The sequence below is a fragment of the Cucumis sativus genome, chromosome 3 (genome assembly GCF_000004075.3).
Source record: "Cucumis sativus cultivar 9930 chromosome 3, Cucumber_9930_V3, whole genome shotgun sequence".
In the NCBI taxonomy this organism is placed as follows: domain Eukaryota; kingdom Viridiplantae; phylum Streptophyta; class Magnoliopsida; order Cucurbitales; family Cucurbitaceae; genus Cucumis; species Cucumis sativus.
In genome coordinates, this window is record NC_026657.2 from 35,902,298 (window position 1) to 35,927,270 (window position 24,973).

The 24,973-nt window shown below is 34.8% G+C and overlaps 3 protein-coding genes across 7 annotated transcripts; 1 reads left to right on the forward strand and 2 right to left on the reverse strand.

Moving 5' to 3' along the window:
• The first annotated feature begins 1,206 nt into the window (after positions 1-1,206).
• On the forward strand, positions 1,207-13,139 carry LOC101213543 (dentin sialophosphoprotein). 3 transcript variants are annotated; one of them, XM_004146808.3, is made up of 12 exons: positions 1,207-1,692; positions 5,082-5,308; positions 7,486-7,553; positions 7,805-7,876; positions 8,060-8,409; positions 8,644-8,712; positions 9,187-9,275; positions 9,374-11,524; positions 11,612-11,689; positions 11,846-11,957; positions 12,527-12,577; positions 12,671-13,139. In XM_004146808.3, the coding sequence occupies exons 1-12, from the start codon at positions 1,327-1,329 to the stop codon at positions 12,719-12,721; spliced, it is 3,684 nt and encodes a 1,227-aa protein (XP_004146856.1). In that variant the 5' UTR covers positions 1,207-1,326; the 3' UTR covers positions 12,722-13,139. The 3 variants fall into 3 exon arrangements, with proteins under 3 accessions (XP_004146856.1, XP_011652362.1, XP_031738304.1); XM_011654060.2 differs by having other exon boundaries at positions 1,470-1,687; XM_031882444.1 differs by lacking the exon at positions 5,082-5,308 and having other exon boundaries at positions 1,470-1,692.
• A 2,733-nt stretch (positions 13,140-15,872) lies between these two features.
• Positions 15,873-17,790, reverse strand: LOC101207355 (60S ribosomal protein L28-2). Its single transcript, XM_004146782.3, has 4 exons — positions 17,669-17,790; positions 17,363-17,525; positions 16,408-16,571; positions 15,873-16,306 (listed from the first exon to the last, which is right to left on the reverse strand). Exons 2-4 carry the CDS (start codon positions 17,508-17,510, stop codon positions 16,172-16,174), a joined length of 447 nt encoding a protein of 148 aa, XP_004146830.1. The 5' UTR covers positions 17,511-17,525; positions 17,669-17,790; the 3' UTR covers positions 15,873-16,171.
• Positions 17,791-19,164: 1,374 nt separating this feature from the next.
• Positions 19,165-23,919, reverse strand: LOC101213779 (uncharacterized protein At1g51745). Of its 3 annotated transcripts, XM_031882916.1 has the most exons (5): positions 23,623-23,919; positions 23,200-23,470; positions 21,126-22,003; positions 20,480-20,542; positions 19,165-20,374 (listed from the first exon to the last, which is right to left on the reverse strand). In XM_031882916.1, the coding sequence occupies exons 2-5, from the start codon at positions 23,391-23,393 to the stop codon at positions 19,425-19,427; spliced, it is 2,085 nt and encodes a 694-aa protein (XP_031738776.1). In that variant the 5' UTR covers positions 23,394-23,470; positions 23,623-23,919; the 3' UTR covers positions 19,165-19,424. The 3 variants fall into 3 exon arrangements, with proteins under 3 accessions (XP_031738776.1, XP_011652363.1, XP_031738777.1); XM_011654061.2 differs by having other exon boundaries at positions 19,165-20,542; XM_031882917.1 differs by lacking the exon at positions 23,200-23,470 and having other exon boundaries at positions 19,165-20,542.
• Positions 23,920-24,973: the final 1,054 nt, after the last annotated feature.

A 24,973-nucleotide genomic window follows, 5' to 3' on the forward strand; every position in this document is an offset into this window, starting at 1 on the left:
ATAAATAACATTTATTGAAATTATAATAACAACACTTTATTAATTAATAACGATTCATGAATTATATTTACAATCTATGACTTTTAGGACATAAATTTCAACACTCACATCCTCCACTTCTCTTTCAAAACCCACATGCGACCACCTGGACGACGACGAACGATAATTGCAAATTGGGAGCAGATGAATGATGACTTATGAGTGGACGAAGACAAATGGTAGACTGTACTGAATTGTACGATGAACAATGGGTGTCTCGAACAATGAATGATTGGGTAGTGGATGGTGACGCGACTTGGACGATGATGGACACTTGGCAAACCTTCGAGATGATTTGGGTTGAAAATTTTAAGAGATAAAACTATAAATTATGTTGAAAAGTGTGACATTTGAGCGTACAAACTTTCCAATAATACAAGTACACTTATATTTTAAATATTACCATTTCTACAAACAAATAATACAATGTTCTAAGATATTTTTAAAAATAACTCAAAAATCTACCCAACAAACCAACAAATTACCGTGAAACCCTTTGGATTGGAGTACATGCCAAATATATTTATCATAATATTTGCAAAATTCTAATACAAGGTTGAAATGTATATGAAAAATAATTATGAAATGCATTTCTCTCTCCAATTAATACTATATAATAAATGCATCTCCGCCTTCCAACTAGATGATTCATAAATATGTAAAGATTTTTCCAATTTACTCTCTTCACCCATCACAAGGATATTTTTTTTCCAAAATTCAATTAGAATTTATATAAAAAAATACTGAAAATTTTGGACATTTGTGAAAATAAGTTTTGCAAATAGATTGAATCTCCAATAATCCCTTAACGATAGAAGTGTGTATTGGTTGGTTAAAATAGATTTTCTAAACAACAGTCAATGAATGAATCGGCTACAATTTGTTTTATAAATATTTAAACTAATTTCAACTATAAAAAAGTACACACCGAGTTGATTTGAGTCTGGACACGGACCAATCTTCTCATCCCCAAACAATTGTCTTCCATTGGAATCCATGTACTCAGCCCTAGTTAAAGTATGATATTGGGCTTTATGTTTGGGCTGTATTGGGCTATATAGCCCACAAAAGTAAATAAAAAAGACGAATCAGAAAAATGGCCTAGGAGTTTGGGAAATTACAAAAAAAGACCCCATAAGTCGTTGAAATTAAGTAGAAGACCAAAAGGAAAGCAAATTGGGAAATTAGAGGGCACTTGGGATTGTTCTTGTGTGCTCTTCTTCATCTGAAGGTCCCCTAATTCTTGGTTCGACCCCCTTCCGTCTTCTTCTTCTCTCTTCCATCACAATGTACGGCGGACCATCCAAGCTCGGCCGACCTGGCGGCGGTGCCGGCCGTGGACACGCAGGAAAGCGCCCCCACTCCTCTTTTCCTCTACCACCTTCTCACCGCCCCTCCGGCCGTCTCTCCCTTGGCGGTGGTGCCGCTGGTTCTGTCTCCAATCCTCGGAATCGAACCACCACCGCAACCACATCCGAAGCCTCTCAATCCGCCGAGGAGAATTTCAGTCTCGTTACTGGTAACAACCCCTTGGCTTTTGGTATGATTATTCGGTTGGCTCCGGATTTGATCGATGAGATCAAGCGGGTTGAGGCGCAAGGCGGGACTCCGAGGATTAAGTTTGATGCCAACGCCAATAATTCTAGTGGTAATGTAAGTTTTCTATAATACTTGTTCTTTAGTTAGTCATCCACATCATGTGCTAATGAAGACTTTTATGCTTTTCTGTAATTTGCGAGTGTGGGATTGTTTAGATTCTTTGAACTTGTATTATGTACTTCAACTATGCTGTCGGATATGCTCACAAGTAGATTGTATAGATTATGCTTTTGTTCACTATTTGTTGGATTTCAATGAGGGCAATTACTTTGCCACTAAGTTGATGGGTTTTATTTGCTTTGTGGAAGCGCTTTGCGCAACTGCTACTTCATTTGATATATTTCGTCATTATGGTCCTTATTTAGTGGAATTTTTCGTCAATGAGTTTTGCGTAATTGTTTATTTATTTGTTACATTATTGTGTCTACCTTTTTTAATGAGAAATTTATGTCTACATTTTTATTGGGTACCAGTTACCTGTTTTCTGAATTGGTGAATAAGAATATTGTAAAGTCAAGGATTATATTACCCAATTGAGTAGAAACATGGAAAACCATGTAAATAAGTATTTGTTCGACAATTATTGTTAAGAGTACTATAATTGGATCATATCATCAGTTCTTTTGCGTGTCTTTGATGTATATATGGTTTTGTAGAAGGGTCTTCTGGAGGTCGTACCCCATCTGATAATTGGGGCATGGCCATTAAAACCTCTTCAAGCTGGTGATCTGCACTTGATTATACTTGCTGCACTTGTAGCGTAAAATTTGAGCCTATTTATCTTTCTCCGTATGGTAAACATCATAGTTTAATGATTCAAGGAAGTGCTGCCACCTGCCACTGATGAGGCCTTGGTTTTAGTCATACACTGTGCACAACATGGCTATAAAGCATATGCAACTTACGATGTATTTGGAGTAAATTTTGGTAGGAAGTGACTAATATCTTGATAAAGTTGCATCTCAAGGACTATGAAATTTCCTATTGATCGATTTGGATCATATTTTTTAATGTTCTGAATTTGCAAGAGCTGTAAGGGATTTTTCTTTTTTCTTTTTCTAAGACATCTGGGTCTCACGTGCCTGGCATAGGGTTTCTAGTGATATATTCAGGGATTTCCTCATCCATCCACCTTCTCATCAGAAGGGGCACTTCTTATGGATGGCCAGGGTGTGTCTTGTTCTTTTGGTTCTGCGGAGGGAGTGGAAGAACAAGTTCTTGGCATTGGGTTTCTTTGGGATTGTTCGTAGGAAACCTAAACGTCGATTTATTGCTTTCGTGGTTTGGTCCCTTGTTAGCTATCGTGTATCTCCTTGGGCTTTGGTTTTGAAAACTTTTGTAATTACTCTTTCGGGTCTATTTTGTATCGTTGGAGTCTTTTTTTTAAAGGGAATCTTCTCTTGGTGGGCTTGGTTTTTATTTGCTCTTTCATTCTTTTATTTTTATCTCAATGAAAATGTTTGTTTCTACCCCCCCCCCCCCCCCCCCCCCCCCAATTTATTTATTTATTTTTACTAATATATTTTAAAATATTACTTTAGGATGATAAATTCATGGTGTAATTTGAAAAGATGTCCAGTAGGATGGCTAGTATTCCTGAAATATTAAAGCATGATACCAAGGAGGAAGAGTAAGTGTCCTCCTGTGATTCTAGTAGGAACACATACAGAGGGGTGGACAGGCGTTCTACAATTATATAAAACGGCTAAAACCACCTGGATTTTCCCTTCTATTGGTGGTTCTTTTAATCGAGCACTCCATAATTGGTGGGTGACCAAATACTAGGTGTCATATGAACAAGTTGAAAGTAGTGGATTTAGGAATACCTAAAAAGCTATTTTTTCTATATTCTTCCAAAATCTCCACACCAGGAAAGGGAGAGGTTGATTTTTAGTGATGGTTCTCGATTGGGATTGATAAAGAAGGAAAGATCTTTTTGATGACAAAACGGTTCTAAAGATTACAGTTACAGAAGAGTGGTGAAGAAATATGTGTTGGGTCTAAATGGATTTACCATTTGAATTCTTAAAAATTGTTGGATTGCCATCAAAAGTGAACTCATGGTAGTGTTCCAAGGTTCTGGTGAGAATTAGGTGTCAATTCACGGTTTCAAACTTTCAAATGAATTGCTTGTGGAGTCTTGAACATTTGAATAAAATTGTAATGTCTTGTTTTGGTTGCATATGCTGGGTTTTGGTTATGTGGTTAAGCCCTCTAAGATCTACCCTTTTAACTCCATATCTCGATTCGGCATTGTGTGTGAAAATGTGGAGATGCACATCCTGCACCTTAGGTGCAAAATGCAATCCTGTTTTCATTTTATCAATTTATTTGTATTGTCAAAGAATTTCTCTCTTTTGAGCAGACTTACTAGGCTTCTCTTTCTGGATCTCTTTGGGAAAATCTTCAAGGTGGAAGTCTGATCCCTTACAAAAATTGAGGAAATCGTTTTAAGGCTCTCCTAGCCTTGAGCAGTTAAAAGAAAGGAATACATATAAAATGACAAGTTAATGATAAAAAAACAATGAAAATTTGTGTTTTGAGATGTAGTCTCCTTTCATTTTATCGATGAAAAGTTGATAAACCCTAAACAGTGGAAAGTTTTATTCCTTTGTATTTTGAGCGATAGTCTCTTTTCATCTTATCAATGAAAAGTTGTGTTTCCTTAAAAAATATTGATTCAAAAACATGTAAAAGTAGTTCTTGAATCTTGTTCATGCTCCAGTTTTGGATATTCAAATCTAAATTAGGTTTAAAGTCAAGTTTACTACCTAAACTTTTGTGGAGGTAACAAAAAGTCCATGTACAAAACCATTGATTTTAGTCCTTGTATTTTTAATTTTGTAACAATTTAGATCGTGTACTTTCAAGTTTGTAATAATTTAATCCATGCCATTTAAAGTTCCATTAAAAGTAAATGTCGTTTTTTATTATTTAATTATTTGGACTTTGTTGCTTATGAACAATGAACATATTGAATCCTTAATTAGTTTATTGAATACCTATGTAAAAAGTTCTATCAAATATTAACACTAGTTTTCACGATAATGACTGTACTATTTCATCACAAAGTTTAAATTTCAGAGATTAAATTGTTACAAAATCAAAAGTACAGGGACTCAATCTTACAAATCAAAGTTTAGGGACTAAATTGTACTTCCCACTTCTCGACTTTTAACACGTGCATTTTCTTTTTATTGATAAGAAGGGTCTAAAAGTCTCAAGGAACTGCCCCTTGTTCACCATCCCCCCACTGTGCTAAAGTCATAATATGTGCATGAATCTAACATATTCTCATTTCTCATCATATCAATGTTTCCTGACAGTCAATGTTATAACCATCCATGCACCTTAAGATCTAATTTCTGCATCTATGTTTGAAGCTATTTTATGAGGTCTCGGGAATTTAAGATTGCTGTACTTGAACTCAAATTTGACATCAGGTCATTGATGTTGGTGGGAAAGAGTTTAGGTTCACATGGTCACGTGAACGTGGTGATAGTTGTGAAATATATGAAGAACGCAAAAGTGGAGAAGATGGAAGTGGTTTACTCATTGAATCAGGGAATTGTTGGAGAAAACTGAATGTGCACCGTGTCTTGGATGAATCAACTACAAACCATGTTAAGAAGTTGTCTGAAGAAGCTGAACGTAAATCTAAGTCTCGTAGGTATGCAATTCTGTATTGAGGATGTTTCTTGCTTCTCTACTTTGGGCAACTAGCACATGTGACCAAACTGCATTCTTCCCTTTTTTATTTATATTTTGTAAGACTTTCATGCATTTTTTAAAACTAAGTGGGTCTAGTTTATGTGCTTATCATAATTCTCAAACACTTGATAGTTTTTGAACCATCACATGAACTATAATAATTTACAAATGCAAAGAAAATACATTGGGAATATTAGCACTAACACTAAACATATCCGTAATTACGCAGTAAGTGTATTAGAGTTATGTAAATTGGTTGAGTTAGGAGTTTCTTGGAGGTGATTTCTTATTGTATTTTGGGGACACCAAACCACTCAAAGAACATGGGAGCTTGTACTTCTTTTGTCAATTTTAATGCAAATCAAACTACGTATTTGGCCTTTAGGAGCCTTAACACGGATGATAGACTTCAAAGGAAGTTTGGGAATTGGTTTCTCAACTTTGAGATGCAGTTTATGTTTGGATGATGGGGACCGAGGAGGACCTTGAACACCTTTTCATCCATTGTATCTTTGCTTATAGCATGTGGAATTACTTGTTTAGTATTTTGGACATCTCTACTTGGCGCCGAGAAGGGTAGATGATTGGATTATGGAAGGTCTAAACACTTGGAATTTGACAGGAAGGGCCGAAAATCTTCGGATGTTTTTGACCTCTTTTGTGGCATAATTGGAAGGAAATGAATGTGAGGTTTTTCAAAGATAACTCTTTATGTTTTAATTTCTTTTGTGATCTTGTACAAAATAGAAGTTTGGGTGGATTTCTCTATGTACAAAATTCTTTTGTAATTATAACCTCCAGATGATTATTAATGATTTGAAAGCTCATGTAGAGTTTGGGAAGGAGGTGTCCTTTGCCCCCAGGGTGTAGTTGGGGAGTGGGGGTAAGTGTTAGTGTGCTAACTAAACAATACTTACTTCCTCCATCCGTCTTTCAGAGAGAGACCGTTTTTTTGTGGTTTGCTGGATCTTTCAAGGGAGAGGAATGATAGGATGTTTAGAGGTCGATACAAGGATTCTTATGAGATTTGGTTCTTAGTGAGGTTCCGTGTGTCTCTATGGGCTTCGATTTAGAAGCTTTTTTTGTAACTACTCTATTGACAATGCTTTACTTAGCTGGAGCTCTTCATGTAGCTGGGGCGTTCTGGTGTGATGTTTTTTTTTGTATGCCCTTGTATTCTTTCATTTTTTCTTAGTGAAAGTTGTTTTTTTTGTGAAAAAGAAAACTAAATAATACCTACCGTACTTGCTAACAATGAAATTCTGCCAAGGTGGTGCAGTTCTCTAGAAACTTGCAGAGCATCTCACGAAAGCTGTCTTTCTGTTTTACATTTGCCATGTTTAGCCTCCTTAAGAAAAACAAAATAAAATCAATTGAGTAATTTGCACACAGAATTATACATGAGTACTGACATTTTTAATTTAAATTAATTTATAAAGATACACATGATATTATTTAAAAGAATGATTTCTGAATATACCCAAACATACATGATATTATTTAAATCAATTGTGTAATTGGAACACAGAATCATACATGTTTTCAGAATATGCATGATGGTTTTTAACAATTGGAAGACACTTCATTACTTGTGCTTTGTCGAGGGATCTTCTCAACTTCTTGCTCGTAGTTTGTTCTCTTTTTGTCTTTTATGAAATATACCCATCTTTTTCTCATAAAAAAAGTGTTCAGAATATACTTGTTTCTAATATAACACAATTGCAGATGACTTTCAAGGTATTTTGTTTATTTAATTGAATGTTGACAAGGAACTATAACGTAGTCCATTGTTTGGCTGTACAGAATGATCTTAAATCAATATTTTATTTGGGCTGTGGATGTTTCACCGTTCTTCTAAATTGTGATTTAGTTTATTTGTAAGTTAAGTGATAATTTATGATCAACTTATTCTAATATTCGTCGTCTCTCAAACCAAAATACGGAGAGAGAAAAGCTTTTAAATCTTTGATGATTGAGATGTTGCACTGAGTTTGTAAAACCTTTTACTTTTATGAGTATGTAACTTCTAAACTATAGAGAGATTTTGGTTTTTGTTATAGAGCCATCCATGATCAAATTTATTACTCTCTTTAGCTTTTGCTCATCCATGCATGTATATTGTGTTTCTTGCTGCAGAGCTATCGTTTTAGAACCTGGGAATCCATCAATGAAGAATCAAATAAAGCAATTGGCTGCTGCCGAAGGTATGCATCTTTTAAGGATTTGTTTAGTGAGTAGGAGATTGATTATATTATTTTATCATTGACATGAATAGGAGATTGATTCATTCTCATATCTGGTGAAGTTGTCATATCAGCCTGGCTTGATCACTATCTTTTTTTTCTACATCTTTTTTGTTGTTGTTGCTGTTATTGTTATATGATTGTAGTACCGCAAAAACTGAGCCTTCTATGTTGATCAAGCCTGTACTAATTCCTTGCTTGCTTGCTTGTAGCTAATCCGTGGAGGCATTTTAAGAATAAGAAAGAGCCTCCCTTTAAAAAGCAGAAAAACGAATTGTCTCAAGGTGATTGTCTGTTTACACGATTTTCATTTTCTTTTTGCAAGTTTTTATGCTTTATTCATGCTTTCTTGGGATAATTTTTTTTCCTCCCTCCGAGTGTTTTCTCTGAAATATACTATTGCTCCTGATGCACATTAATGTCAATTAACCCTAGTCGTGGAGTACTGATGCAAGATGTCATTGCAGTTGGGCCTCCAAAATCTACATATAAACCTGGTATGCCATCGTTACCTGCTTCTAAGGATAGGCTATCATCTTCACCTATTCCGTTGCCACCTGAGCAATTCGGTGCTCCAGTATCTCAATTTGGGTCTGCAAACACCAGTAAGACCCATGTTATTGCAGAAGATATTAGACCTCGAGTACCTGCTAAGATTAATCCTGCTGCTAGCAACGAGAAGGAAATCCCGACCATAGCTCCAAAAGGAGTACTTGAAACACCAGGACAGGAAGGGAATAGTGGAACTAAACCAACAGACTTGCAAGGAATGTTGTATAATTTACTTTTGGAGAATCCCAAGGGGATGAGTTTGAAGGTACACAAGTAAAACTTCTACAGTTAGGAACTTGGGATGTTATTTTTCATCCATCTTAATTGAAGTATTGATTGCTAATATAAAAATAATGTTCAATGTTTTCTGTTCATTGTATGTTTTTTCCACTTTTTTATCAATTCTGTTCAAAACACATAGGTTTTTCTATTTTCTACTTCTCTCTCAACGTTAACTCTTCTGTTAATTCCTCTTCCTTCCTCTCCCTTTCTCTTGTAGGCCTTGGAGAAAGCTGTTGGCGATAAAATCCCAAATGCGGTGAAAAAGATTGAGCCAATCATTAAAAAAGTAAGTTACGTAAATCTTAAATTATTAGATAGATAGATAGATAGATAGATATATAGATATATAGCTAGATTAAAAAAAACATTGTAAAATTAAACAAAGAAGATAGAGAACAGCCTAGGCGTTGGGGGTAGAGAGAATCCCGCCCAAAGGAACTATAAGAAAGCTTTCTTGTTATTAATAAATGTGGAAAGGTTGTAGTTACAAACTGAATATTATTTAGCCATTTCAGTGAATCCATTAACACTCCTTACATATGTTGTCTTTAATAGTACTTCAACTAAAAAGATCCTACAAATGAACTATCTTTTGAAATTTGAAACAAGGAGAAAATGAGAGGTGTTAATTAAACTCTGTTCTTTGAACTCATAATAGATTTACTGAAATCTTCCAGTATTGTTGTAGTTCCGAGTCCTGATATCTTCCATGTGTGCTGAAGTTATTGTTCTTATATTCTTGTGTGATCTTGACTATTAGATTGCAACCTACCAAGCTCCAGGGAGATATCTTTTGAAATCAGGAGTTGGGTTGGAAGGCTCTAAAAAACCTACATCGGAAGGTGAAAGGTATTTCAACCTCCAAAAAGCTGATTTCATGTGGTTGACTTGAACGGTTATTTGCAAAATCTTAAATTGGGTTGTTTGTTCCTGTTACCTTTTTGCAGCTCTCCTTTGATCAGCCATCACCAAACCTCTGTACATGAAGACCTCCCTGATCAAACAAATGCTCCAGAATTGCAGTTAGAAGCAAGATGTGGCATGGATTTGGAGGAAAAGGTAGAAACCTCTCAAGCTAACAAAGAATCAAATTTCTTGGAGACAAATGGCATCCAACAGCCTGATCCTTTTGCTGAGAAAAAAAGTTCCGAAAATAGTGAAGGCCAGGCAGCTAGTTCTTCTGACAACGAAAGTGACAGTGATTCTGATAGTGATAGTAGTGATAGTGGAAGCGATAGTGGGAATCATAGTAGGAGTAGAAGCCGAAGCCCTGTGGGTAGTGGGAGTGGGAGTAGCAGTGATAGTGAAAGTGATGGGCCTTCCAATAGCCAGGAGGGTTCTGATGTGGACGTGGATATCATGACCAGTGACGATGACAAAGAATCCAAGCAGAAATTGCAAGCTTCTGTGCAGGGTTTCTCTACATCCCCTGCTGCTTGGAAAAGTCCAGATGGTGGGCCTGTGCAGATTATAGATGATGAGAAGGAAGACGGACAAGAATATGATGCAATTGATATTGAGAAAGATTCTTCTGATGATGAGCCAGATGCTAAAATTGATGGTCGTAGTTTACTTCCTACTGAAGAAGGTGTAAGACCCGTGGAAGAACCAAGATCCTTTTCACCATACCCTGATGAATTCCAAGAGCGCCAAAATTTTATTGGGAGTTTGTTTGAGGATAGGGAAAATAATGTTGTGGACAGTGCCAGGCATGAACAATCTGACAGCACAGGTCGAATATCTAAAGGCAAATCTAAAAGAAGTTCTGATCTGGAGTGCTTAGAAGAGAAATCTGATCATACCAAGAGATTAAAATCTGAAAGCTTAGCCCAACAACCAGTTTCTGGTAATTGGGGAGTCCAATTACAGAGTCCTCGCAATTTATCTCCTAGTAAACTCAATAGAGATTCTGTCAGAAATCTTACAAGTCAAGTTACTAATAAAGGGGAAATTAAAGGCAATTCTGACTTTAGACCAAAAAAGGGAAACAAAGAAACAGTTTCAGAAAAAAATAGTTCAGATGTTTCACAAGCAGGTTGGAGGCCTCATGACCAAAGTGGAGTGAGGGCTGTAGATACAGCTACCAGAGCCGACAAGCATGGTGATATTGGGCGTGGCACTAAACACACTGAAAAGAGTGGCCATGCTAATGAAAATTTTCATGTGTTCAAAGATACATTTTATGGAAACCCTGATAATGAAGGGACAAAGGAGAAAAAGGTGTCAAAAAATTCTAGATCAGGTGGGCCAGGGGACAAACAGATACAACCTTTGGACTCCCATCACAGTAAACCTGGTGAAATAGTTGGTAAATTCAAAGATGGCCAAACATTTTCAAGCTCACAGATGGGGTATTCACCAAGGGATAATAATAATAGAGTTAGTGCCAACAGGTCCCCAGTTAATGGAAAAGGTCGAATTCTACAAAGAGAGCCTTCAGACCTGGAGTTAGGTGAACTTCGGGAGCCTTTCCACGAGGAAGCACGGGGTAAAAAGAAATTTGAAAGAAACAATTCGTTGAAACAGTTGGAGAATAAAGAAAACACTACAGATATCTGGGGTTCAGATTTAAATAAAGGAAAATCTAATTTGAAGGCTAGTTTAGAATATGGAAAGCGGTCGTCACCCCATGTAAGTACTAAGTTTCCCAGCAATCCGGAAGGCTCAAATAAAAAGAAAAATTCAGAACATATAGTTGAAGATTCTAACAGGATTAACAACCGGTCTTTGCTCTCTCATTCACAATATAATTCAAGAATAGATCATGCTGAAGTCGACAAGTCAGCTGATGGAAATGTAAAACCTAATCAAGGGAATGGTCCAGAAGGCTATGTGGAAAGCAACAGAAAAGCTTCTGTTGGCATTTCCCAGCTGAATGATACAAAAAGAGAACAGCCTCCCTCAAAAAAAGGAAGTAAAAGACAAGCACCTAATCCAATAACCGAAGTTACTGATGGACTTAAAAACCCAGTATCAGCTGAGCGTGAAAATAGCGATCCAAAGAGACGAGATTCCTCTTCAGACGAAAATAGTTGTTCATATTCCAAGTATGAAAAGGATGAGCCAGAGTTGAAGGGAGCAATCAAGGATTTTTCTCAGTAAGTTTCATCTATAGCTCATTCAAGTTCTTTTACTTTTGTCATTTTTGTCTGTGATAACTGATGAAGAAGTATATCTATTATTAGGTACAAGGAATATGTACAGGAGTATCATGATAAATATGAATCATACCTATCTTTGAACAAAATCCTAGAAAGCTACAGGTAATACAACTCCCATTCCCACACATGTTGCAATCTGGCTGCCTTAATGTCCAGTTATAATGATTAAACTAGTTTGATGATTTATTTATGTTTTCTGGCATGTTGTTCCTGTAAAGAAAACATTATTGAGTTTTTTAGCATCATTCATATTTGCAGGACTGAGTTCTGCAAACTCGGGAAGGAACTTGATTCTGCTAGAGGACAAGATTCGGAGAAATACTTTAATGTCTTAGGACAGTTGAAAGAATCCTATCGGCTGTGTTCAACGGTATGTTCGCCTATCCCAGTATCTTTGCTTTAAGTTTGCACTTAATAGTATTAGTAGTTTCTCACGTTCCAGTATATATGTCTCCAACTTTGGGACATTGAGTCTTAAATTTGCATTAGTAATTTCCCTTGCACAAAATCCCAATGTTTAATCTGTGGCAAAACTCTATATTCTGATATTTCATTCAGCTAGTGCTCGTTGTAGGTTTTAGGTTTGTGTGATTTTTTTTTGGTTCATATTGAAAAATTGGTATTCTAGAGGGGGGCAGAGGGAACAAATGAACTCGTGATTGGAAGTAAAAGGTTTAGGATTGTATAGAATCAGGTTGACAGTAAATTAGGTGGCAGCAATGCATGGTTGATTGAATTGGTATAGGCATTATTTTCACTATCTCTACTGGTTTGGGATAACCTCGTGTGCTCGGGTTATTTGAATCTGGATTAGATGGCTCACATGTACTTGATGTAGGCATGAATATTTTTGTATGCCTTGATCTGTATACATCAATTTTTTCCTCTTGTTATATACAAATTCATAATGAAGTCACTCAAACTAAGATTAATTTGCAGAGGCACAAGAGATTGAAAAAAATATTCATTGTTCTCCACGAAGAGCTGAAGGTGATTAACATTAACTTTCTAATCTACATTAGCTTCTTGCTTTGTTGTGCCTTCTAGTCCGTTATTTTCTTAATATGTATTATATTGTTGCAGCATATAAAGGAAAGGATTAGAGATTTTGTACAAACATATGCAAAAGATTAAGACTAGATGTGCCTCTCCTTCGAGCCATCGAGCATCCTTTAGACAAGCATTTTCAACTCGAGGTAGGTTATTAAAAGGTTGAGGTGGATGCAAGAACTGCATCCACGAATTCCGGTGTATAGAAAATTAGTCAATTTCTTGCTACCCAATAGTGTGGGAAGGTGTACATTTTTTTTGATCTCTCCCTCTTTTAAAATGCCGATTTCATTTGTTTAGCTAAGTAGAGAGGTTGGACTTTTATTTTAGTTTAGCCTGACCTCTTCCTGTATAGACTTGCGAGGCTTATTTTGAAGTTTGGATATAATCTATATTTTATAGGTTGTACAAATTTTGAAGGTGTAAAAATTATGTTCCTTATAACTGTGAATATGTGCTAATGTCATCGTTGATTGTGGCAATCATTAAAGAGGATTCTGTATGTGCTAGTTTCTTCTCTTCAACAATGTTTGAATTGGTGAAATTATTACCCATTATAGTAATATGTATTGTATCTCATTTAAAATCAGAATAAAACGCTTGGAAAGAAAATGAAATTTTTGTTAAACTACAATCAATCTAAATGAATTTTATCTGAAATTTTCTAAATTGGTAAACATTAAACATTTGAAACTTGAAACATGTTCGAATTGTGGTGGCAATGTGAATGTCACATGTGACAACTAAATAATCAAATAGATGACACTATCATATATTTACCCTATTTTTCTTGGGTAGAATCTATTAACAATTAGTCCTAGTTTGATTGTTATTATAGGTACTTTATTTAAAAACACATTTTAAGTGAAAGCTTGAAGGTAGCTATGAGAAATTGAAGTGTAGGAGTTGAGTGCAATTAAAATTTAACGATTCTTATTTGAATGGTATCATCAGCAGAGCACTATGAAATGAAAGTAGATTATAGTCCAAGTAGTATGAGCACTCTTGCGGTTGGATTAAATTGTCCTCCCCGTTTTAAGGATCTTCTATTTGGATTCTCTTTCTCTCTTTTTCTTTTCTTTATTCGATTTTATAATTAGTTTTTTTGGTTATTAGGATTGATTTTGAAAGTTATCTCATTATTATCTATTTCAATTTCAGTTTGATTTGTGATTTATTTTCATTTTGAAACGATTTTCAAAAACAACATGCAAGAGAGTATTTTTTAAAATAATAGATGGTCGTTTTGTTTGTTTTTATATCTTGTTTTCAATGCATTCAAAAGTTTTGAAACTAGAATTAAAAGCAAGTAAAAGAAAGGTAGAGGATAATTTTGTTTACTGGAATTATTTGAGTGCAGTAAACTAACCCATAACCAAACTTAATACTAATTTCATAATTTCGTAGCTTATAGTTTACATGTTGTGACGTGAAGTTATTAATCCAAATCCTTTTGCAATTATGTGAGTATATGTGGCATTAAGAGGGTTGGTTGTCAATGTTTATTACTCAAATATCGCTCTCGTGTCACAAATGGTACAACAATTGAAATCAATCTAATTTCTCTCTTCTTGACTAAGAAAATAAACATATAGAATTATTCAAATTGAAACAGAGGAAATTTAAAGTGAAGAAAAAGAGAGAAAAACGACTCTTCAGAAAGTCCAATTTCATCTCTGTTTTTTCAGAATGCATTTCCACGTGCTATCAATTTTCACCTTCGACCTCTTAATCGTCCAAAAAGAAATGAAAATTGGGATGTATGATCCATGGATTTGAAATTAAGGAGGTTTGGTATTTGAAGCCAAACTCATGGTTGAACACTTGGAGTAAAATTTTTTGTATAAAAAAAACAAACTCATGAGTTTGAAATATGTTCTTTTGTAGTGAATGCTATACGTTTTAGAAAAAAATTTACTTCAACATTTTATCATTGATTGATTGTGATTAATCGACAATCATGACGTCCTATTGTCTTGACCGTTGGCTCTAGATCATTTTGATGGTCGGCTCCGGATTATTTTGAACGTCACTTCTAAATTATCTTGATCGTCAATTATTGATCGTTTTGACAGTTGGTGATCAATTATCTTGATTGTTAATGACCTACAACTTTGGATAACAGTCGAATGAACATCTTGATTGTCGGTGAACAATAGCTATCGTTAATGATCGACCGTCATGCATGTTAACAAATAGTCATAGTAATGGTCAATGACTAATAGACATAACCCTTGGCGATCGTTGACCATCTTCACTATTGAGCGATGATTGTCTTCTCTGAGCTTCCTACACTTTTTTCCATTGATTTAAATAGTAAATACTTTTCAAGTCCATTGATTTATCTTTTTTTTCCTAATTCAGTTTAGAAAATTCATTGGCCCACTTTGGACACTGTCTCCGATGACCATTGTCAGGTGACTAACTCTACCATCAAAATTTCGACCATCGACTTTGGCGACTACTGTCATCCTTGAAAAATTAATAAAAATTAGCTTTTGAATTTCTTTTTCTAAATACAAATTTGATTTAATCACAGAAATACTTTTTTAAAATACAGATTTTCTTATTCTTCTATTTTATTTTCTTCTAGAGTTTTTTCTAATAATATTATTATTAGATCATACTATGTTTAAAAGATAAAAGATTTTGTTTATACTTTTTCGTTGGCATAAGTCAAATAATAGTATTAATGATATAGTAAAAATTGAAAATATATATGGTAAATACCATGATTTATTTTATATTTAATAATATTTTTCATTCTTTAGTTGATGAATAACTAACCTTAAAATAAGAAACAATAAAGCGGAGGCAAAAGAATAATGAGACCAAGAGGTATATTGGTTAATCATATGCTCTATATGTTTATTGAGACAATAGATTCTACAAATCTTTTAAATACTTCATTGCAAATAACAAAACTTATATCTTAACAGAAACCTCGAAACCCAAATAAAAACTTATATTGTACTTAGATCTCTGCCAGCTCCAAGCTGTCTCCACAAATGAAAGTAACTCAAAATCATAAACTTCGATCATAAAAATGCATTATGCCAATTTAAATAGGATTTCAATTCAAACTCTATACACATAATTGTATTAATTTAAGATTTAAACTATATAAATATATCAATTTACTTATGGTTTAGATTGATATTTGTATAAAAGTTTAGGATTTAAATGGAAAATGAAATCAACGCATCATACATGGGATGATTGGGAAGATCTAACATAAATCACCAAAAGGTAAGGTTGCTATTATTCATTTTCTAGATTAAGTAGCCTTCGCAATATCTTAGTAATTTTCAACTACAAACTAAAATAACACAATACCAAAACAAAGTCATAAGATTGCCTTCAAAAAGTTCTTCACATCAAGAAAACAATCATATAATAATAATGCAAAACACAGCAAAAAAAAACATCTATAGCAAGACTATTCTTCAGATTCCAAACTGAACTAAAAAGGTTGACATCCCAACATAAAACACAATGGCAAACGCAAAATCTCATTTATCATTCTCCTAAATCTCACTTCTTTGATTTCAAAGCTTGCCTGTTCCTCTTCTTAACACCAGACTTGGCAACCTTGAGGCTCCTGTTTACAGCACTCAATCTTGCCAAGGCAGCCTTCTTCAGATCTGGCCTGTAGTAGTTATCTGCCACCTGATATCATTCGTGTAGTGAGTGAGTTAATGCAACTATTTCCATGGTATTAATTAGGAACAAGTCATACTCAACAGATAATTAAGGTCTGCTGTTTATACCTGGTTTGTTACAGCTTTTGCCATCCGACGGAACTCTTTCTTCATCAAAGATTTATGAAGCGATGAAGAAGGTTTGTTCTGTTTCTTGCTCTTGGTTGTCGCAAGCAAAATGGATTGATCTTTGCCTCCAGGTTGAATTGTGACAGTCTTCTTGTTGGCCAAACCTAAAACACAAGAATCTTAATGAACCCTAAGCATAAACTGCACTGACTATTGGCAATATTATCTTCAATCTAAAACATACAATAAAAATAATGAAGAAAAGAAAAAAGCCCCTTAAACTCCTCTCACCACTATTAATAAAGTTCTAAAACAATGAAATTCGAATAGATATTAGACAATAAACCGAACTGTTCAACAAGGACAAAAAATCATTAAATACTCAAATATGTTTTCTAGTACAAAGAGATTAGCAACGGGTGGAAGTATTCAAGAAAACCGCAGAATCAATTGTCGAACATGTAACCCAATAACTAAATAATTTCTTGAATACATCTAATCTAAGAATAAAAGAACCGATAGCATAAACATTAATTGGACAAGCACAATGACCATGCAATCTCTATTCTACGACCCTCCCAGATGCTGCACAAACGAAGTTTCAAACGATTTACAACATCGTATACAACTATATATCAGTTCGCTGGCCCCTCACACATCTAATCTAGATAACCTCCACTTGAGCAGAACATCAGGAATTCAAACAATAACATAGCAGCGGTTTGGTCATTTGAAAAACTTCATAGAATCAAAGCAAACAAACACTCTAATATTTCAATTTCATCTACACTCTACTTACACAATACACAAACCTTCAAACAACGACATAATATACTAACGATCCCGTCTCTAAGTTGTATAGACGTTCAAACGAAATCTTCCAAACTTAATCCACTAGCATTGCAATTAAAATGAAAAGAACGCCTCGTTAATCAGAATATTTAAGATGACTAACCAGAATGCTTGTAGGAGTTCAGATTGTATAAATTGTTGGCCTCTTTGCTGAACTGAACACCAGCTGTTCCCCTTCCAAACTCCTTCACCAAAAAAGAGTTGTTCCTCTTCACAATCTCCCAAATCAGTTGTCCTGGAACCGCCGCCATCGTCTTCTTCTGGCACTGCAACAACGATACAAATAGACGAAAAAAGAGATCTCAGAAAGAGTCTAGCTTGAGTAAAATCATACATACGCATAGTATTACATCGGAAACACAAACAATTTCAAAGAAACAAACGTAATCGTTGAGAGAAATCGACAAACCTGATTTGCGTTAGGGTTTTGCCTGACCAATGCTCCGATAGGTAAAATGGGGCGTGCAGCAAAATGAAGTGGGAGTTTCCACTCTTTATACTAAACCCTAATTCCATCGGCTGAGGGTTTATTTTTTATTTATTTATTATTCCTTTTATAATAGCTTTAATAACAAGGTATTTATTTTCAAAAAATATTAAAAAAAAAAACTCTTTATATTGTAAATTTAATATATTAAGTGAACAAAAATATTTATAAAATATGAAAAATATATAAATTTATATATTCAATACATCATAGCTAGTCGATAAATGTTCTTACATTTGTTGTTCAATCATGGACTTAATCTGATTTTTTTAGAAAGACTTTATTTGTATTATTCTTTAATATATAATCATCTTATGATATTTCAATTCATCTAATTGGTAGTCTATTTTATTGTAATAAACTATTTATACATAAATATTATACTTGAAATTAAATTCTTTATGAAAATTAATCCAATCTTGTCATACTTGAACAATAATAAACAAATGATAACACCACCGGTATTTATATTTGAAATAAATTTTAGATCGATATTGATAAATTACCTATATATAAGTTATGCTAGAAATACATTTTAGAATGACCAATGTTATATTATTGATACACTGATGACATACATAAAATGTACTTTTTGAATCAATGTTTTACTTCAAATATATTGTTTATTGATGGGTCTTTTCTTCTCATTTGGCTTTGTATAATTGTAATGCCAAATTAAATTCAACTTACATACCACTTAAATCATATAAAAAAAAATATATATATATATATATTTTTATAAAAAAATTGTTATAAATGACAAAACTGTTGAAAATATTTACAAATGTAGCAAAATTGTATAGTTAATAAACACAAATGAATATCTATTAGTATTTATTTGCATCTATTAGTGGTTGATGACAGTCTAAGAAGCACGGATACTGATACGAGACACGAACACTGAAACACCATATTTTAAAAATTTAGGACACAATACGACAAAGACACATTTATTAAAATATTCATGTTAAAAATATATACATATATCATTTTTATAGTAAAAGAAAATTCATAGTAAATCTAAATATTAATCCCAATGAATTCGACCACATCCAGTAAAAGTAGGGTATTTGTGGCGTGAAGACTACCATAGTCTATGTTTAGATGCAGATTATTATAGTATATGTTATTATAATCTATGCTCGAAAAAGTTAAAAATAGTCATAGATGAAAAATAATAAAAAAATATAATAGTCATGATTCTAATCCTTTGACACCCTTGGTGACATAATACCTTGATATTCATATAATTTCTACTCAATGTACAGCGTTTATCCCCACAATGCCATAGGCACATAATATCTTGAAACATTAATAGCTTGTATGCCACAATGGTTCATGTCATATGTCCAATATCAGAAACCCATTGTTTTATCATACACAGAAACAACCAAAAAGGATAATATGAGAAACAAAAATGTCATCAAATGGAACCCAAATTATTAAAACACCTTAACATTAAGCATCATCTATGATAAGGCCAATGGCATGTTTATACCTCAGGTGAACCATAGAGTATATACAAAGCCAAAAACATTCTCCTAGCCACTTTTCTTTCTATAGTATGGAAATGAGAAGCCTCAAACTGAGTTGGGTTAAACAAAACTGAGATGGGTTAAACAAGAAGCAGTCTCTGCAATGGAAGGAGAACCAAGCAAATTCAGCAAAACAAAACTATTTATTGGCTCACACACATTAAATGGCGATGGGTTGGTCGTGCCAACCCGTTCACGGCTTTGTTTATCCTACTGAATACTACTTTAAGGGGGATACATGCTATAAAAGAACCCTTGGACTTCTCTACAACTGGTCTACTATCATCTACGAACTGCTTCTGAACAGTCAGTGAAGATAGTTTCCGTGTCTTTTTTGATAGCTGTCCAGATTTCTTTGCCTTTGATGCTTTCCCTTGTGAAGGGCGCAGTTGAACTGCACGGCCACGTGGCTTGCCTAACATTTTCCCTTTCCAAGAATTTGATTGTACCGAATGAGAACTTTCCACAATCTTTTGAGGATCAAGTTCAGTTCTGCTCAACAGATCATCACAGTGACCATCATCCAAGGCCTCAACAGTGAGCGGATGACCAACAACAGCCTTACAATTTAATTTGCTCATTAACGAAACCAGTGGAACATGTTGTGGCTTATAGCTGGCTTTTACCAGAAGCTCAACATCATATAGTGAAGAATTACAGCCAAATTTTGTAAAAGAAAATTCTGACCTCTGGTATTTTGAAGGATCCATAAGGCGGGATTGGCGAAAAGGGAGCAACCTTGGAGTGGCCCAAGTGTAATCAGGCAACTGCTTCATCTTAGTTGTTTTTTCGCTGATAGTATTGAGTTGGTCTTGAGATGTACACTTAATAGAATCCAACTCATTTGATCCATCCACAATAAGTTTTTCAGGCGCTGATTTAGAGTTATTGTTTGAGAGAGGAGGTTCCTCAATGCTACTGGAAACTTTCTGATCATATCCCAGATTAAATCCATCCAGATCCTCCGTACTTGCCTCGGAAGTTTTACGCTTATCGTCTATAAGTAAAAAAATTCTTGTGTCATTTGTTCGAGTTTTCTTCGTATGTCTTGAATTCCTCTTCCCCTTCAGCTGCCACTTTGAACTGTCCTTCTCTATTGTTTTACAGATATTGCGCTTTGGATCAGCAACAGTAGAACTAGTAGAACCAGATTCATTATTTAGTTCATTGCTAACACATATGGGTTCGGCTTGACTACCTTGACTGGATTGTCTTTCCGATACACCAATGGCACACCCAAGGGAAAATGTTGGTGAAAGACCTGAGAAAAGTAGAAAATACCCAGTAAGGGGAAGTTGCACTATCGTCATGGAAAAAGCATAACAAATTGAAAACGAAATAGAAAAGCCAGAGGGAGGAGAGAGATATAAATGAAAGGCACAGGGATGGGAGATACACAGCTAAAGCAAGCAGTAAGTTTGATTAGCAGAAAGTTCAGAACCTAGAGAACCATACAACATATGCAGTGTTAAAGCAAGAATAATCTAAATATTTACTCTTTTTTTTTTTTTGGATAAGCAACAATTTGATTGATTGAATGAAATATCTCAGAATATCCCCGAATAAACTAAATATTACTAGTGAAGGAACTGGTTATGCACTTATAAAGCAACACATCAATTATTACTGTTAATCTACAGTATCCGTGAAAAAGAAAGAAGAAAGAAATAATCCATAGATATTTTATGTGCAGGATTTTTTTCCCTCTCCAGAGAATGGCACGTGAAATAATAGATCAGAAGTGTCATTCCCAGCTCGATCAGAAGTACTTGAAACTTCATTGTCCTTCACCTTGATATTAAAATGAGAAGTATCAAGAGCATTTGTAGGAGTCATATTCTCACAAGAAATTACGGTACAGTCCGAGCTATTGTTCAGTGTCACAGAGGAACTCTTCTTTGACTCATTTGATTCTAGTTCAGAAAGCTTTCCATCTGACAATCCCCCAAGAGGTGAAGCACATGAATTGGGAAGTTCATTGCAAACAACAGGAGCAGATAACATCGCTGTACTTTCTAAAACTTTTGTTAATGGTCTCTGTCGGTTTTTCCTTTTCGAGATTTCATTAACATTAGACACTTGAGACCTCTTTCTTTTAAATAGGGATGCCCTTACTTTGCCATCATCTGGAGGATGTTCATTAGGCAAGCAATTGGGAGTATTTAAATTACAGTTTACATCACTATCTTCTTGAACCAGCTCAACTACGCATCCAGTGTGAACTTTTCTTTTTGACACTACACCTCTACTAAGGTCCTCAAGCCCTCTCATTCGCTTTACACCCTCTGTTCCATCATCCTCAGAGTCATTTGGAGTTCTCCTCCTACTCTGACCAGATCGAGCCATTGAAGAACTAAAATTCTCATCCAAAGAAATACCAGACTGAGATAATTCTGGCATTGAATCAGGTCTGTCTTCAAAATCACTCATATTATTAGTCAACTCTACTTCACCAGAATTAGGCTTGAGTTTGGAGTGTGTGGTAGAGATATCATGCTCACTGCCAAAAGTATCCATTTTAGAACTAAAGGCCAGTTGATCCTGGCCAACACGAGCACTCTCGAGCTCAAGTGCTTGAAGAATTGCATCTTCTCTTCGAGCATATTTTACTGCTCTCTTACTGGCAATGGCCACAGAAGCCTTGGCTTTCTCAATAAATTCATCATACTCCCCACATCGAAATGCCTTCACTCTTTCAGACCTTTCAAGATTGTACCAGTCACTATATTGATAAAAATGACTTGTCAGGATAATTGAAATTAGCAGATAAATGAAATCCACTATCTAGAACATAACAAAAAAATTAGTATTTTTTTTTCATGAATTTTGAACGAGTAAACAAGGAAAGCAAATTGTCTCCATCAACCATAACCCTGAAAGAGAAAAAACCATCCAAAAAAAAAAGTTTGAAGTTTAAGTGATTCCTACTACTCAAGCCTCATCACAACATTAGCTCCAATCACATGTTAGAAGCTACATTCATACCTTCCAAGAGATAGAGAAGGTATAAAATTTAAGAGGTTTATATATATCTGAAGAACTATAGCCTCCAAAGAAAAAATCTAGAGAAAAATAAAGAACTACACAATGACAAGGAGAGGGGAGGGGAGAATGAAAGGAAAGGATGGGTGAGAGAGAACAAAAACCTAGAAACCTAGATATTTCTTTCCCTATCATCAGTTTTCCTGCTTAACTTTCAAGAGTTGGTAATGAAATATCCTTCACGATGAAAGGCAAAACAACTTAAGCATAATGCACAAAGTCATGTAAATTTAGAACGGATAGGATCTCCCTCCACTACTGATCCTTCCCAAATGAAAATTCTCCCCATTACCAATGATTTTACTCAGGCACAGAACTCTGATTGAAGAATTGAAGATGGTTTTCTTCGTTAAAATAATTTCCGCCCTTTCTTCTTTTTGATGTCCCTCTACCACTGTATTACTTTTTATATATTGCATTCTGTTAACAAAATACTGTTTCATAAAAAAGTAAATCAATAATTAAACCCTTGCTTATTCCACCAGAGTTCTATGCATTCATGTAACGAATTTGCAAAAGATGACAAAAGGTTTGATTATCGACTGATTAGAGACCAATCTAAAGCAAAAGGTGTACAAGGAGTTCTATCTATTCTTTTGTTCGAGGGATGGTGCATTTCGAAGCACAGCTGTTGATCAACTAAGGGTACTAAGGTTGAACACAGACACAAATCATCAACACCAAATGAAACCACAAGAACACAAAGGGGAAAAAAGGAAGAGCAAAAAAAACATCATATGCCCCAGCCATCCAGGGCATGAAGCTGAGCCAGTCTACTCCACAAACATTGAAAGCATTCGGTACCCAGAAACAGAAAGATTATACAACAACAATTCACTAAATCCAGTTCAAAAGAACTCAGAAAGAAGCACTCACATGCTTGCATCCTCACGACCAAGAAGCTTCATCGGAGTACCTGATTTTGGGGAAACCAAGCAACTCTCAGACAGCTCCTCAAGACCCATAATCCGGCCAGGCCACCACATCCCATTACGGCGGCGGACCCAAACTAAACCACCCACTGATGCATCAATGGCCTTGGTAGTATTAGGCCCATTAAAGCTGCCCATCTCAACAACCCCCGGAAGATCAACCTTCCCAATACCACGTTTTCAGAAACAAATGCATATATAACCCAAACCTAAAGCTAAAGAAAAGAAAAGAAAAGAAAAATAAACGACAAATCGTGTACATGCAATCAATCAAAAATCCAGAAAAAAGCTAAACAATCAAAAGGGTTATAAAAGAACAGTCAAGACCCATTTGATTTTCCTAGCTTGGAAAGAGATAAAAAGAAACCTGGATTGAGGGGTAGTTGAAAGTGAAGAAGATCTACAGTATCTGATATGACTACTAAAATAGTGATGAACTATGTGTACTGATTTTGTTAATTTGTATGCTGACCCTTTGATGATCAACTCTGCTGATGAGATGCGTAGTTGAAGGAGGGTTGATAGAGAGGTGAGTGGAAATGTTTACTGAAATGGAATGGGAGCCTGAGAGAGAGTGGTTGTGAGTTTTGGATCAAAACAGAGCATTTGCACTTCCCAAGTTGGGAAATTTTCAGGTAGCCTTCAACCATGGATGCTTGTTGCTTCACTTTATTTATTAATTATTTATTGTTTATCACAAACCTACAATTAAAATTTGGGTAAATTGAAAAAAATAATACACTTTTAATTTTGTATTTGAAAAGTAACACATTTTTTTATAATGAAAAATGACTATTAGATAAGTTTTTTAGAGATTTTTTTTATGGATGAACTATCGAGAGGTGTTTTTATCATTAACACTTTTTCAGTTACATACAATGTATGAAATCTAATCTTTTGCTTAGGTGAGAGGACAACATGCATCATTAATGGTGACAATATATGTATCTAAATGGCTATGTGTATGTGTAGTGTAGCACTAATCAAAACATATGACAATTTCTTAGACTGCTCCAAGTTAAAAAAACCTATGGCCTCGTGTGCTGGATTTTTAGCACAAATGAGAATATGGAAGCAAGTGATCATTTGTGATTTTGTGATGATTATTTTTTTAATTATCACATTTTGTTATTGTTCTTTTTATTTGCAACAACTTGGGACTGCAACAGCTGGTTTATTAGTTAAAAAAAAAAAGTAATCGTGGCTTTCCTTAACTTGAAAAGAAAACCCATTAAGACCATGTGGCAAAAGTCCCCATCTTCTTCAAACACTAGTAGAATTAAAAGAAAACAAATAGGAAGGACTAGTTACATAGGTTTGTAACTTGGAGCAGTCTAAGAAATTGTCGTATGTTTCTCGAGAAACATGCAGCTCTATCAACTCCTTGCTCTAATATGTTTTGAATTCCAAATTGCGAAACACAACATCCTTTTGAACAAGTGGTTTTGAAGTCCTCCTTTAGAAGCAGAGAGTAAAATACAAATGTGAAGTTAGAAAATGCTAAAGAAATAAAACAAGTAATTCAAGATAGATATGATAAATAGATATATAATAGAGATAAGATACCTTATGTGCTGCACTGGGAGGTAGAGTAAAGGAGGTTGCATTATTTTCACACACAAACTCAGAAGAAGACTTCAAACAAGGTAAACCATTCTTAAGCTTCACACTCCTAAGATTTTGTGCACACAACACAAGTTGTAGATAATCTATCATGC